Source organism: Arvicola amphibius, chromosome 13 (assembly GCF_903992535.2).
Source record: "Arvicola amphibius chromosome 13, mArvAmp1.2, whole genome shotgun sequence".
Classification (NCBI taxonomy): domain Eukaryota; kingdom Metazoa; phylum Chordata; class Mammalia; order Rodentia; family Cricetidae; genus Arvicola; species Arvicola amphibius.
In genome coordinates this window covers 69,972,839-69,988,701 of record NC_052059.1, presented here as the reverse complement: position 1 = coordinate 69,988,701, position 15,863 = coordinate 69,972,839, and the positions used below count along the sequence as shown (strand labels likewise).

Sequence of the window (15,863 nt, the reverse complement as noted above, 5' to 3'; positions counted from 1 at the left end):
GTTGGTTCAACATACGAAAATCTATCAATGTAATCCATCATATAAATAAACTGAAGGAAAAAAAAAACATATGGTCATCATATTAGAAGCTGAAAAAGCATTTGACAAAATTCAACACCCCTTTATGATAAAGGTCTTGGAAAGATCAGGGATACAAGGGTCATTCCTAAATATAATAAAGGCTATTCACAGCAAGCCAACAGCTAACATCAAATTGAACAGAGAGAAACACAAGGCCATCCCACTAAATTCAGGAACATGACAAGGCTGTCAACTCTCTCCTTATCTCTTCAATATAGTGCTTGAAGTTCTCGCAATAACAATAACAAAACACAAGGGGATCAAGGGGATTTGAATTGGAAAAGAAGAAGTTAAACTTTCATTATTTGTAGATGATATGAAAGTGTACATAAGAGACCCGAAAAACTCCACCAAAGAACTCTTACAGCTGATAAACTCCTTTAGTAATGTGGCAGGATACAAGATCAACTCCAAAAAATCAATTGCCCTCCTATATACAAAGGATAAGGAAGCAGAGAAAGAAATCAGAGAAGTGTCACCTTTCATGATAGCTACAAATAGCATACACTATCTTGGGGTATCTCTAACCAAGGAAGTGAAAGAACTATTTGACAAGAACTTTAAGTCTTTGAAGAAAGAAATTGAAGAGGATACCAGAAAATGGAAAGATCTCCCTTGCTCTTGGATTGGGAGGATCAACATAGTAAAAATGGCAATACTACCAAAGGCAATCTATAGGTTTAATGCAATCCCCTTAAAGGTCCAATCAAAATTCTTCACAGATCTTGAGAGGACAATAATCAATTTTATATGGAAGAACAAGATCCCAGGATAGCCAAAACAATCTTATACAATAACGGCACTTCTGAGGCATTACCATATCTGACTTCAAACTCTATTACAGAGCTACAGTATAGAAAACAGCTTGATACTGGCATAAAAACAGAAAAGTCGACCTATGGAATCGAATAGAAGACCCGGATCTTAACCCACAAACCTATGAACACCTGAATTTCGATAAAGGTGCTAAAAGTATACAGTGGAAGAAAGGAAGCATCTTCAACAAATGGTGCTGGCAAAACTGGATGTCACCCTGTAGAAGAATGAAAATAAATCCATATCTATCACCATGCACAAAACTCAACTCCAAATGGATTAAAGACTTCAATATCAATCTGAACACACTGAACCTGTTAGAGGAGAAAGTGTGAAGTACTCTACAACATTTGGGCACAGGAGAACGCTTCCTACGTATAGCCCCAGCAGCACAGACATTAAGGGCAACATTGAATGAATGGGACCTCCTGAAGCTGAGCAGCTTCTGTAAAGCAAAGGACACTGTCACTAAGACAAAAAGGCAGCCTACCGACTGGGAGAAGATCTTCACCAACCCTGCAACAGACAAAGGTATGATCTCCAAAATACATAAGGAACTCAAGAGACTAGACTTTAAAATCCTAATTAACCCAATTAAAAAATGGGGCACTGAACTGAACAGAGAATTCTCAACAGAAGAATTTCAAATGGCCAAAAGAGACGTAAGGGCATGCTCAACCTCCTTAGCAATCAGGGAAATGCAAATCAAAACAACTTTGAGATACCATCTTACACCTGTCAGATTGGCTGAAATCAAAAACACCAATGATAGCCTTTCCTGCAGAGGTTGTGGAGTAAGGGGAACACTCATCCATTGCTGGTAGGAATGCAAACTTGTGCAATGACTTTGGAAAACAGTGTGGCGGTTTTTCAGGGAATTCTGGCTCAACCTACCCCAGGACCCAGCAATCACACTCTTGGGAATTTACCCAAGAGATACCCAATCATATTACAAAAGCATTTGTTCAACTATGTTTATAGCAGCATTATTTGTAATATCCAGAACCTGGAAACAACCTAGTTGCCCTTCAGTGGAAGAATGGATGAAGAAAGTGTGGAATATATACATATAGGAGTACTACTCAGTGGTAAAAAACAATGACATCTTGAATTTTGCATGCAAATGGATGGAAATAGAAAACACCATCCTGAGTGAGGTAACCCAGGCCCAAAAATATGAACATGGGATCTACTCACTCATTATTGTTTTCTAGCCATAATTAAAGGACATCGAGCCTATAATTCATGATCCTAGAGAAGCTAAATAAGAAGGTGAATCCAAAGAAAAACATATAGTTATCCTCCTGAATATTGGAAGTAGACAAGATTGCCAGGCAAAAAATGGGAACTTGGGGGTGGAATGGAATTGGGGTGTGGGGGGATTGAGGGATGGGGGTATTGGGAGAGAAAAGTGTGAAGTGGAGGATGGGGAGAGCTTGGGGGAATAGGATGGTTGCGATATAGGAAGGGTGGATGTGGGAACAGGGAATTATATATCTTAATTAAGGGAGTCATTCTAGCGTTGGCAGAGACTTGACTCTAGAGGGGTTCCCACGTGTCCTGGAAGATGCCCCCAGCTAGTTCCTTGAACAGCTGAGGAGAGGGTGCCAGAAATGTCCAGATTCTATTGCCATACTCATGAACATCTTGCATATCACCATAGAACCTTCACCTGGCGATGGATGGAGAAAATGACTGAGCCCCACATTGGAGCACCGGACTGAGCTCCCAAGGTCCTGATGAGGAGCAAAAGAAGGGAGATCATGAGCAAGGAAGTTAGCACCGTGAGTGGTGCGTTCACCCATAGAGATGGTCGGACAGAACTAATGGGAGATCACCAAGTCCAGTTGGAATGGGACTGATGGAACAGGTGACCAAACCAGACTCTCTGAATGTGGATGATGGTGGAGGAGGACTGACAAACCAAGGACAACGGCGATGTTCTTGGACTCTACAGCATGGACAGGCTCACTGTGAGCCTTGTCAGTTTGGTTGCTCACCTTCCTGGACTTAGGGGGAGCTGGGAGGACCTTGGACTTAACATAGTTAAGGGAACCCTGATGGCTCTTTGGCCTGGCGAGGGAGGGAGTGGAGGGTATGGGTGGAAGGGAGGGGAGGGAAGGGGGAGGAGGAGGGGGAGTTGGAAATTTTTAATTAAAAAAAGAAAAATACACAAATGTGCAACACTAAATGATCTAAGGAAGTTACATTCATAAATTTATATGCATATTATTTTAAAAATTTAATTAGAGAATAAGAGACTAGAATTTGAGAAGTAGTGAAAAAGACATGTTATATGTTAGGTGTAGGAGTGTGAGGAGGAAATGATATAAACAGAGTATTCATATTTAAATTTCAGGAAATAAATATAAAAGTTAAAATATAACCTCATGTCTTCTAGACATGACAGGATCATTGAAGTCATGAACTTATAGAAGCTGTGATTGCCATTGCAAGACCTGAAGAAGATCAGGTCTATCAAAATTGAAGTATGGATGTGGTAGGGCCCATAAATTCCCTTCTAACTGAAGAGTATTGCACAATGATGGCTTCTCAAGAAGAGAGTCAGTTTCCTTCAAGAGTGTATCCTCTGGTGCATTTACCATTATCAAGAAGATGCCTCCATAGCCATCATTATTATCGGCACCAAAAATTTGATGTAGAGGGGGTGTAAGAGTGCAGAGTAGATACAGGGAGAGTTGTGGGGAGGAGCCAGCACCTTCTCAAATTTGGCTGTACTAGTGTATCCAAGTAAAATTGTCTGTAGAGTTTGGACTACACAATCAAGTAGAGAAATGCATGCTGGAGGCTTCTGTTTATTGCACAGCAATATCCACAGTGCTGAAAAAGTGTCAAAAGCAGATTGCTCTGTTGCACACTACTGGCATTTGCTTTCTTTTGCAATTTTAAGATCTGTTATTTCTTATGATCAGACTACTTTGCTATTGAGTCTTCAAGGTTAGAAGATATGTAAAAAGAAATTGCAAGAAAGTTGAAGGAGTAAGTTATTACTATAACAGTATAAACAGCCAAGGCCAAAATTTCAATCTACTCCCTCCCCTCTATACCCATGCTAAGTTGTCTACATCATGTCAAGTCTTATATGAAGTCCTGGTTGATGGCATGCTTGGGTAACTAAAACCTTTGTCAATGAGGCACCATAAGGCTAAGACACTAAAATTGATAATAAACTGTTTTACATAGCATGGAAGCTCACTCTAGTGAGTATGATAATTTTAGTCTTATTTTTCTCATCTAATTGAGATTTGATTCTTTCAACATAATTATATCTATTAGTCATTCAGTCACAGGAAAAATCCATCAAGAGGAAACTCAATAATGAATATCTATGCCCAAAATACAAGGGCACCTTCCTAAGTAAAAGAAACACTTCTAAAGCTTAAATCACAGATTAATCCTTACACACTAATAGAGGAAGACTTCAACACTCCACTCTCACCTCTAGACAGGTCAGTCAGACAGAAAATTAACAGACAAATAAGGGAAAATACAGATTTTATAAATCAAATGGACTAAACAGACACCTATAGAACACTCAATCTAAACATAAAAGAATAATACCTTCTCAGCACTGCATGGAACCTTCTCAAAAATTGACCACATACTATGTAACAAAGCAAACCTCAACAGTACAAAATATTGGAATAACTGCATGTATCTTATCAGATCACCATGTCTTAAAATTAGAATTCAACAGCAACACTAATTCCAGAAAGCTCACAAACACATGGAAATTGAACAATGCCTACCTGAATCACCAATGTATCATGAAATAGATAAAGGAAAAAATAAAGAGTTTCTAAAATAAATGAAAATGACCACACAACATACCCAAATTAATTCTACACAATGAAAACAGAGTTAAGAAGAAATTTCATAGCATTAAATGCCTACATAAAGAAGTTGGAAAAATTTTGCACTAGAGAGTTAACAGAACACCTCAGGTTTCTATAACAAACAGAAGCAAATTTATCCATGAGGACCAGACAGCAGAAAATAACCAAACTGAGAGTTGAAATCAACAAAATAGAAACAAAGAAAACAATACAAGAATTAATGAGACAGAGTGGGTCCTTTAAGAAAACAAAAACAAATAGACAAACCTTTATCCAAAGTAACAGAAAGGCAGAAAGAATATTCAAATTAAGAAAATCAGAAATGAAATCGAAGCATAACAACAGACATGGAGGAAATCCAGAGAATCACTAGATCATATTTTAAAAATCCATACTACACAAAATTGGAAAACTTAAAGGAAATGGACAATTTTCTAGATAAATATCTCTTACCAAATTAAATCCAAACCAGAAAAGCAGATTGAATAGACCTATAACTATTAAAGAAATAGATACTGTCATCAAAAGTTACCCAAGCAATAAAAATCCAAAACCAGATAGTTTAGTCACAAAATTCTACATGATTTTCAAAGAAGAACTAATACTAATACTCCTCAAATTGTTCCAAACAATAGAAACAGAAGGAACATTGACAAACTCTTTTTATAAGGTTACAATGACCCTGATATCCAAACCACACAAAAACATTATTAAGAAAGAAAATTATAGACCAATATCACTCGGGAACATTGATGCAAAAATACTCAATAAAATACTTGCAAACCAAATCCAAGAACACATCAGAAAAGTCATCCACCATGATCAAGTTGGCTTCATCCCAGATTTTCAGGGATGGTTGAACATACAAATATCTGTCAATGTAATCTACCCTATAAACTAACTGAAAAAAAAAAACACTTCTTCTTAGTAAATACTGAAAATGCCTTTGACAAAATACAACATTCCCTTATGATAAACATATTGGAGAGAGCAGTGATAAAAGGAACATATGTAAAAACATTGAAGGTAATATGCAACAAGCCAACAGCAAACATTAAACTAAATGAAGAGATACTCAAAGTGATCCCCCTGAAAACAGGAGCAGGAAAAGGTTTCCCACTCTCTCCATATCTATTCAATATAGTACTTAAGATTATAACTAAATCAATAAGACAACAAAAGGAGATCAAGGAGATACAAATTGGAAAAGACATCAAACTCTCACTATTTGCTGATGATATGATAGTTTACATAAGTGACCCCAAAAATTCTACCAATAAATTTCTACAACTCATAAACAACTTCAGTAATGTGTCAGAATATAAGATTAACTCAAAACAATCAGTAGCCCTTCTTTACGCAGATGATAAATAGAATAAGACTGAAATCAGAGAAGCATTACCATTCACAATAGCCACAAATAACATAAAATATCCCATAGTAACTCTAACCAAACAAGTGGTAGGCCTGTATGACAAAAACTTTAAATCTTTGAAGATAGAAATTGAAGAAGACACCAGAAAATGGAAAGATCTTCCATGTTCTTGGATAGGTGGAATTAACTAACAAAGTAAAAACTGCAATTTTACCAAAAGAAATCTACAAATTTAATGCAATACCCATAAAATGCCAACAAAATTCATCACAGACCTTGAAAGAACAATACTCAACTTCATATGGAAAAGCAAAAAAAAAAAAAAAAAAAAAAACTCAGGATAGCCAAAACAATCCTATACAATAAAGGAACTTCTGGAGGCATCACAATCCCTGACTTCAAACTCTACTACAGAGCTACAGTACTGAAAACAGTCTGGTATTAGCATAAAAACAGACAGGAGAACCAATGGAACTGAATCAAAGACCCAGATATCATCCACACACCTACAAACACCTGATTTTGATAAAGAAGCAAAAAAAATATAAAATGGAAAAAAAAGAAGCATATTTAACAAGTGGTGCTGGCATAACTTGATAACAACATGTAGAGAAATATAGATCCATATCTATCATCATGCATAAAAATCAAGTCAAAATGGATCAAAGACAGCATAAATCTAACCACACTGAACCTCATAGAAGAGAAAGTGGAAAGTACACTTGAACTCATTGGCACAAGAGATCACTTCCTAAATATAACCCCAGTAGCACAGACACTGAGAGAAAAAATTAAAAAATGGTACCCCCTGAAAATGAAAAGCTTCTGTAAAGCAAAGGACATGGTCAACAAGACAAAAGCCAGCCTACAGAATGGGAAAAGATCTTTACCAAAAACACATCAGACAGAGGACTGATCTCTAAACTATACAAAGAACTCAAGAAATTTGTCATCAAAAGAACAAATAATCCAATAAAAATGGGGTACAGACCTAAACAGAGAACTGTCAACCAAGGAATATTGAATGGCTAAAAGACCATTATGAAAATGATCAACATCCTTAGTCATCAGAAAAATGCAAATCAAAACAAGTCTGAGATTTCATCTTATACCTGTAAGAATGGCCAAGATCAAAAACACTGATGACAACTTATCCTGGAGAGGTTGTGGGATAAAGGGAACACTTCTGCATTGCTGGTGTAAATGCAAACTGGTACAGCCCCTTTGGATATCGGTATGGTGGTTTTTCAGAAAATTGGGAAACAACCATCCTCAAGATCCAGCAATACTACTTTTGAGTATATACCCAAAGGATGCTCAATCGTACAAGGACATGTGCTCAACTATGTTTATAACAGCAGTGTTTGTCATAGCCAGAACCTGGAAACACCCTATATGCCCTTCGATTGAAGAATAGATATGGAAGATGTGGTACATTTATACAATGGAGCACTACTGTATAGTAGAAAAAATAATGACATCTTGAAATTTGTGGGAAAATGAATTGATTTAGAAAACATTATGTTGAGTGAGGTAACCCAAATCCAGAATGACAAATGTCATATCTACTTACACATAAGTAGCTTTTAGACATAAAGCAAAGAAAAAATAGTCTACAATTTACAATCCCAGAGAACCTAAACAAAAAAGAGAAACATACATGGATCTAACCTGCATGGGAAGTAGAAAAAGACAAGATCTCCTGATTAAATTGGGAGTATGGGGACTATGGGAGAAGGTAGAAGAAGAAGAGAGAAGAAAGGAGGAGAGTGGATAAAAATATATGGTTCAACAAAAACAATAAAAAGAATATTCACATGTGGATCCCAAAGAATGATAGTTGGAGAAAACAAGTTAATTTTTCTTTTACTTTTTGGAGCTGTGAATTTCAGTTATTGATAACATTATCATATGCTAAATTTTAGTTCAATTCATCTATCACTTCTTGGGTTTCTTATTTGTAAAAGAGTATAATTGCCATGTTGACTTCTTTGTGGTTTCATTAAGGCATATAGCTATTTAATGGCAAAGTCAGTATGAGAAAAATAATTTCATAGTTTTTATATTATCACTGTAAAATCATAGTATGGTATCACACTTTTCATGTGTGTCATGACAAAGACAATCATTGTGGAATGCAATTTCTGTAAGTAAAACTCACTAAGTCAAATGGCAATCTAAGTATTACATGTGTAAGCAGTAAGGGAACATTTATGAAGAGCAGAAATAAAATTCAAAAGCAGCTATTACCATATGTGGAAGAATAAATATGACAGAAATGATTAACCACCAATAAATGACAAGTTTTCAGATTCCAGTGTCTTCTGATTATAGACCAAGTAAATGGCATCAGAAGTAATGGGAACAAATGAACTTAGGTGAACTCCACACACTCAAACATACTCACAGTCCAAACCATGGTTTCTGTTATATTTATTAAATGTGTTTGGTGTGTATACTTGGGAAAGAAACAATACTATCAGTTGACGGCTAATTCTACTTTTTCTTGTTTTGGTTGCCCATTCTGTAAAAGAAAACTTACACAATAATGAAGATACAAAACACTACTGATATTTATGTCTGTCTTCATTATGGGTCACTCATCTGATTTATGGAAATTATTCTATGACATTTAATATTGTAATTGAGACATAATGTTTCCTGTTTTCTATAATTTTAATAACTTTTAGTTAATTCTAATTCCTTTTTTTCTTTTTTTTTTTTTGGTTTTTCAAGACAGGGTTTCTCTGCAGCTTTTTTAAGAGCCTGTCCTGGAACTAGCTCTTGTAGACCAGGATGGCCTCAAACTCACAGAGATTCGCCTGCCTCTGCCTCCCGAGTGCTGGGATTAAAGGCGTGTGCCACCACCGCCCGGCTAGTTAATTCTAATTCCATAACCAAAGATGAATATTAAGCAAAATATTCATTGGTGCATATAACAATAGAAAGTTTTTCTCTCCATGCATTTCTGGTCTCATTGAATGAAGCTTCGCAATAGTAACAGCCTATTTCTTATCATACACAAAGAGGTAGAAAAGCCTTTTAAGAGGATGAAAATTATTTTTCTCTCAATTGCGCATAGCATTTCTTCCATGAGCTCTTTAATCTTAATGGAGACAGAGGTGTTTATGTGACAAATTTATAATATGTTATTTCAGAAATAATTGTTCATACAACTTGATGGTGCCTTTGGACCTGCTTCAGCCAAACTAGATGTAGAAGCAAAACATATGATGAATTCTTGGATTTATTGCTGGAAACAGTAAATTGATAAATAATGGGCAATTTTAGTTACATGGTCATTAGATAACCTATAGAAGGAACTATTGGCTCTTATAAAGCTTCAGTAATCTCTGAGGATTTATTTTTCAAGCAATATTAAGGCTTTGCTTACAAATTGCAAGATTCTGATCCAGGAACTGATGTTGCTCATCATCTCTTTGGTTTGTCCAAAGAATTTGTTCATGTCCTTACCTGTTGTAATTAATATCTACACAATTAGATTACTTTGTACATAAAACCCAAGTATTATAGGACCTGGTACAGAATAGTAACTCTGTGCTGGGACCCAATGAAAGCAAAATACATAACTAAACATTAAATTCGAGTCAGTACTTGGTATTCACAGAACGCTGTATTATGGCAGAAACAAAGCAAACACAGAACTAGAAAAAGCAGCAAGTATTGATCACTTTTATTTTATTTGAAAAACATTTTATAAGGTGCATTTCTTTCTTTGCAAACAATAAATTTAGTTGACAGTTTGAATATAAACTGTATTTTCCAACCACACACAGAAAAGTATATTTACAGTTCAGTAAATATCATAACTGCATTTACATTAAAGTCAGCCTTTTACTTTAAAACAGTTATAATTTTAAAGCAAGAAGATAAAACAATGGTAAAGAACAAAAGTAATTGAAAGAATATTAAATTTCATGAAATGAGCCACCCGGTGGTGGTACACTCATTTAATCCCAGCACTCAGGAGGCAGAGACAGGGGAAGCTCCATGAGATTGAGACCAGCCTGGTCTACAAGAGCTAGTTCCAGGGCTGGCTCCAAAGCTCCAAAGTTACACAAAAACCCTGTTTCTAAAAAAATTCATGCAATGTGATCTCCCTATCAGTCATACAGTAAGCCTTGAAATAGCTCCACATGATAATGGCTATCTTTACAAATACCATCAATTCCACGTTGGAAATGTCCAGAGAAAAAACAAAAATGCTGTCAGTCCTGTAATTTTACTTTGTTTCTAGAAAAAGAACATTTCTAATCAGGGCAGAAACCTGTCCAGGTTTCAGATAGCGACTCCTCAGCTTTGACATAGCTGCTTTAACTTCTTTGTTTCTCAAAGTGTAGATAACTGGGTTTAATATGGGTGTAAAGATGGTGTAGAACACGGCAAGGACTTTGTCAACTGAATAGCTGCTGAAAGGCCACACATAGATGAAGATGCATGGTCCAAAGAAGAGTATGACAACGGTGATGTGAGCACTTAGGGTGGAGCGGGCCTTGGCCATACTAGCAGAGGAGCGATTCCTAACTGTAATGAGAATCACAGTGTAGGAGATGACCAAGAGGAGAAATGAGCTCATGGAGAGAAAGCCACTATCTGCAACTATTAGTAAGCTGACAATGTAAGTGTCTATGCAAGCTAGCTTGGTCACCAGAGGGAGATCACAGAAAAAACTGTCCACCTGGTTAGGACCACAAAATGGCAAGTTAACAGTGAATGCCAGCTGGCTAGTTGTGTGGATGAAACCCACACACCAGGAGATGATGACCAGAATAATACACACTCGGTGACTCATGATTGTCATGTAGTGGAGAGGCTTACATATTGCAACATATCGATCATAGGCCATGGATACAAGAAGTACCATCTCACCACCAGTAAATAGGTGAACAAAAAAAATCTGAGCCAAGCAGGCTTCAAACGAGATAGTTTTCCGTTCAGCCAGAAAGTCAGCAAGCATTTTGGGAGTAGCAAAAGAAGCTACACATATATCTATAAAAGATAAGTTTGCAAGCAGAAAGTACATGGGGGTATGAAGTCGGGAATCTGAAGTCACTGTGAGGATAATGAGGAAGTTTCCCAGCAGAATCGCTAAGTACAGCAGTGAAAATATGAGAAAGAGGAAAGGCTGAAGCTCCTTTGAACTTGACAGGCCCAACAGCACAAACTCTGTCACCCGAGAGTAATTTGTCTCATTCATTGACTTTGGAAGAGATTTGTCTTCAGTTGTCTGTGTAGAAACAGAAGAGAAATCAATTAATTAAATAAGTTTGGCATTCTTTCTCAATTATAGCACATATTTCAAAGATTGTACTTTTTATGTTTTTATCCATGGAGTTATTCAAAATTGCATGACTGCTGCCATAAAATATTGCATAGATCTAGTTATAGAACCTTGAAATCTTAATTCACTTCCAAAAACAAACCCAGAGGATAACTTTTGTATTTCATGCCTCCAACTTTTCAGAACCCAGCAAGGTATTAATTTGTGTTTTATCACTTGTACCATCAAAGCAAGCACACCAAAATATTCAGAAATGTTTAAGAAGTAGAACTTTAAAGCAGAGTATACTACAGAAAAATATATAACACCTGATTTTTGATAAGGCATCCCTTTTTCTGAACCTTTTATTTAAAAAATAAAACAACTATATTTTGTTTTTCAGAATTCCCAACTCTTAGACTTCAGTCACAAAAACCCTTACAAGTAGGAAAAAAAATAACACAAGTAGAAACATTTTTCTGAGGTTTTGATATATACCCCAAGAGGGAGAGTAAGTGTGAAAGAATCAGGAACTTCCTAGGGTGCTATGACAGAGAAGTTTGCAAGCAGAGAATTTAAAATAGAGCATGAAAGTGTATCTAAGCACGAACCTGCCTCCAATAACTCCTCTGATTCTCCTGTAAAGTTGATTTCTTCCACTGTCTGTGGCTTCTGGGACTCTTGAGAAACTTTTGGAAATTCAAGAAGCAAGTTTCTTAGCATCTGAAATAAAATCATAAAGAATAAGAATGCAAACTGCATTTCCCACAAAAGCCCTGTACAATTTCCCTAGTTCATAAACCCAAAAGCACTGGTTCTTTCCAGGTCTACTGTTGGGCATTTGTATCTGCTTCTATAAGGATAATAGGCCCATATTATTGATCCCCTGATAATTTAGAGAAGTTAAAATTTCAATTAATCAATTACCTCTTTGTATGGCACATTGTATATTAGATTAAAAGTGCTAAAGCATTTTATTTGAAATAAATTGATTATCGATTAAAGCAAGAAATGATATGCCAAAATCATAACTGTATTATTGGACACCTCCAAATCACTGCCTGGGTCCTTTAACCTCTTACAGCTCATCATCCTTACATGCTAAATGGTTATCAGATCATCCTAAAATTTTATTAAATTTGCCTGTCAATTTATTATTTAGGGGAGGAGTTAATGATTTCAAAGAATTCATAATCATTATTAAGTTACACTGTGTTGTCTTAGATTTATTCTAATTTAATTTAATCTAATAATCATTATTTAATAATTTCACATAGCCTGGCACAATTCAGACTAAAATGTGCTTCCAATTAGATGTGCTAACATATACTGATTTTAGTTCTTACAATATTTAAGGCTGAATTCAGATCTCAGTATTAAATGGGCAGAGTGATCTTCAGTTCCCTGGTTTTTGAGATTTTAATGTATAAGTCTTTCTACAATACTATTACTAAGATATAGGAAATGATAGATGAAGGGAGGAAAACTATGCATTTTACAAGAGTCACAAAACTTTTTGTTTCATGAATGTACCTTTCATCAACTTTTCAACATTTTTTTTCTTTTATTCTCCAAGTAGAGGTAGATAGGTATATCACATTGCTGGGACTGTACACATATTGATACCTTGTCTTTGCATATATACAAAGATACTTAGTATGACATTAAATGGAAAATATGTAGTTGTCCTGTAATCTTCTGTAGTCATTAACAGTTTAGTTGTTATACAGCAATATAGAGATGATATAACATTTAGTTTTGGGGGAAGAAAATAAAGAAGTGAATTGAATGTCTGTAATCACAAAGGACTGTGTTCTAATAGATCAGATGTACTCGTATATAGGGGTTTGGGGGAGCACTTGGATACCAAAGAATCTTAAATAGGGGTAAAGACAATTAAAAAGAAGTTTAAAAATAAATGTTATGTTACAGAATTTACAAAGAACTTAGCTTAACTCTATTCACATGATGAATTAAATGACCACAAATATCTTTCAGAATCCTCTAGAAATTAACACCTATGACATGTCACCAAGATTCACATTTCTTGTTCTGCATTGCATATGGAAGTGTATATATACATTTACTTACATATCATAAGAATGTGTATCCTGACTTATCTCATCCTATAGGTCCAGGAAACAGCAATCTTTTTTTAGAAGAACCTAACAAGAGCAGCACAATTCTGCAGGAGCTGAACAAAGATAGCTGACAAAGGCAGGAAATCCATGCCTTTCCCAACTTTAACTTTTACCAACAACTCTTCAGAATATTACTACCATCAACACCAAAATATATAAAAAGTCTTTGCAATGATTAGAAACTAATTATGAATTGACGTCACTGGACTGTAGTGACCAAGAGACTCACATGAGAGTTGAGATCACAAAAATTGCCTCCATTAGAGATAATTACACGAGAGAGATTATTTACTAACAAGAAAACTTGAGTATTCAACAAATGCAACAAGAAACAGAACTACCAAAATGATTTATCTTATTATAGACTATACAAGACCACCTACAAAGCTCACCTGCCTACACATAAATGCTTACATTTGAAACTAGTTTTTCTTACATATTTTTGAGTGTGTTATGGATTTAATAAAGTTTATACATGGTATCTGTCAACATTTTGCATAACTACAATTTCTAACTAAAATCATGATTTATTTAACATATTTCATGCACACACATAATGTGTGTGTATGTATGTGTTTTGGGGTATATGATGTATATGTAGATATACACTCACAGATAGATATAATAAATTGAATTCAAGACTAGGTTTCACATAGAACTGATATAAAAGCCTTCCCTCTACACTTCTCAGTTGCTTAAAATTGAATATAAACTGTTTTTTTTAACAACAGCTCCTAACCCCTCTCTCTTTCAAGCCACCGACAAAATTAAATTAAATCAAAACAACTAGGCAAAATCTTGTTAAAAGATGAAAGTGTGATCAAATTGCTGTTTACAGCTGAGTAATATTTCATTGTATAAATGCATTACATTTATTTTCTTTATCCATTTTTCTGTTGAGAGACATCCACTTTGTTTTCAAGTTCTGGCTGTTACAAATAACACTGTTATGAACCTAGATGGTCAAGTGTCCTTGTGGTATGATTGAGCATCCTTTGGGTATATGTCAAAGACTGGTATAGCTGGGTCTTGAGGCAAACTGAATCACAATTTTCTGAGAAACTGTCATATAAACTTCCAAAGTGGCTGTCCAGGTTTACCCTGTCCCCAGCAGTGGAGGATCATTTCTCTTACATCACATCCTCTCCAGCATAAGCTGTAATCAGTGCTTATGATCTTAGATATTCTGACAGGTTTAACTTGGTATTTCTGAGTCATTTTGATTTGCATTTTCCTGATGCCTATGGATGTTGGACAAGTCTTTGAGTATATTTTGAAAATTTGATATTCTTCTGTTGAGAATTCTCTGTTTAGCTCAGTACTACACTTTTCAATCAAATTATTTGATATTTTATTCTATAAATATAAGCAATGCTTATGGAAATGTTTTAATGTAAGAGCAAAGAGGTCATTGTCAAGAATTTAAGAAACTGTTTTTCACGAACTGGCTGTATACATTATTCTTCAAGGTCATTTGTAGTGAGGAGCTGAGGGCCTGCTTTTCATTCTGACTGGCTCCCACTTGGCTAGCTTTACCTGAAATAACAACACGCAAACTGTATTCATTTAAACACTGCCTGGCCCATTAGTTTCAGACTCTTACTCACATCTTGATTAACCCATTTCTAATAATCTGTGTAGCACCACGAAGTGGTGCCTTACCGGGAAGATCCTAGCATACATCCATCTTGGGCTGGAGCTTCATCGTGTCTGTCCCAGAGAGGAGAGGGATTGCATCTGACTGAGCCATCTACCTCACTTCCTTCTTCCAGTTCTGTCTACTCCACCCACCTAAGGGCTGGCCAAGGCAGTTTCTTTATTAACAAATGAAATCAACACAAACAGAAGACTCTCCCACATCCTTTCCCCTTTTTCTGTTTAAACAAAAAAGGAAGGCTTTAAATTTAACATAGCAACACTACATATAACAAAACAGTTATCAAGTAAGAATTACAGTTACAATATTTATATCTACTTTATCTTTCATCATAACAAAGGAAAACAACTATAACTATCTATCTATTCTTCAACTCCATCAAAGACTCCAGAAGGATATAATATTACCTAAGTAAATGAGAAGTAAGCAACTTACAAAACTCTAGAAATCACAGAGACATCTTGCTGCCTGGACAGTCACCCAAAGTTCCTCTGTACTGTTGGAGCATCCATCTTCGGCCTTCAGGCCCATAGTATCCAGAGATATTTCCATGAAGCAGGAAATTTCGAAGGCAATTCAGTCACTATCTGCTGTGTCCTTCAGAATGTCTCGCAGACACTTTCATGAGTCAGGAATCTCAAAGAATCATCTCACT

At 35.7% G+C, this 15,863-nt stretch overlaps 1 protein-coding gene across 1 annotated transcript; it reads right to left on the bottom strand.

Moving 5' to 3' along the window:
- Positions 1–10,372: 10,372 nt before the first annotated feature.
- On the bottom strand, positions 10,373–11,359 carry LOC119800208 (olfactory receptor 4K15). Its single transcript, XM_038310327.1, has one exon. The coding sequence runs from the start codon at positions 11,345–11,347 to the stop codon at positions 10,373–10,375; it is 975 nt and encodes a 324-aa protein (XP_038166255.1). The 5' UTR covers positions 11,348–11,359.
- Positions 11,360–15,863: the final 4,504 nt, after the last annotated feature.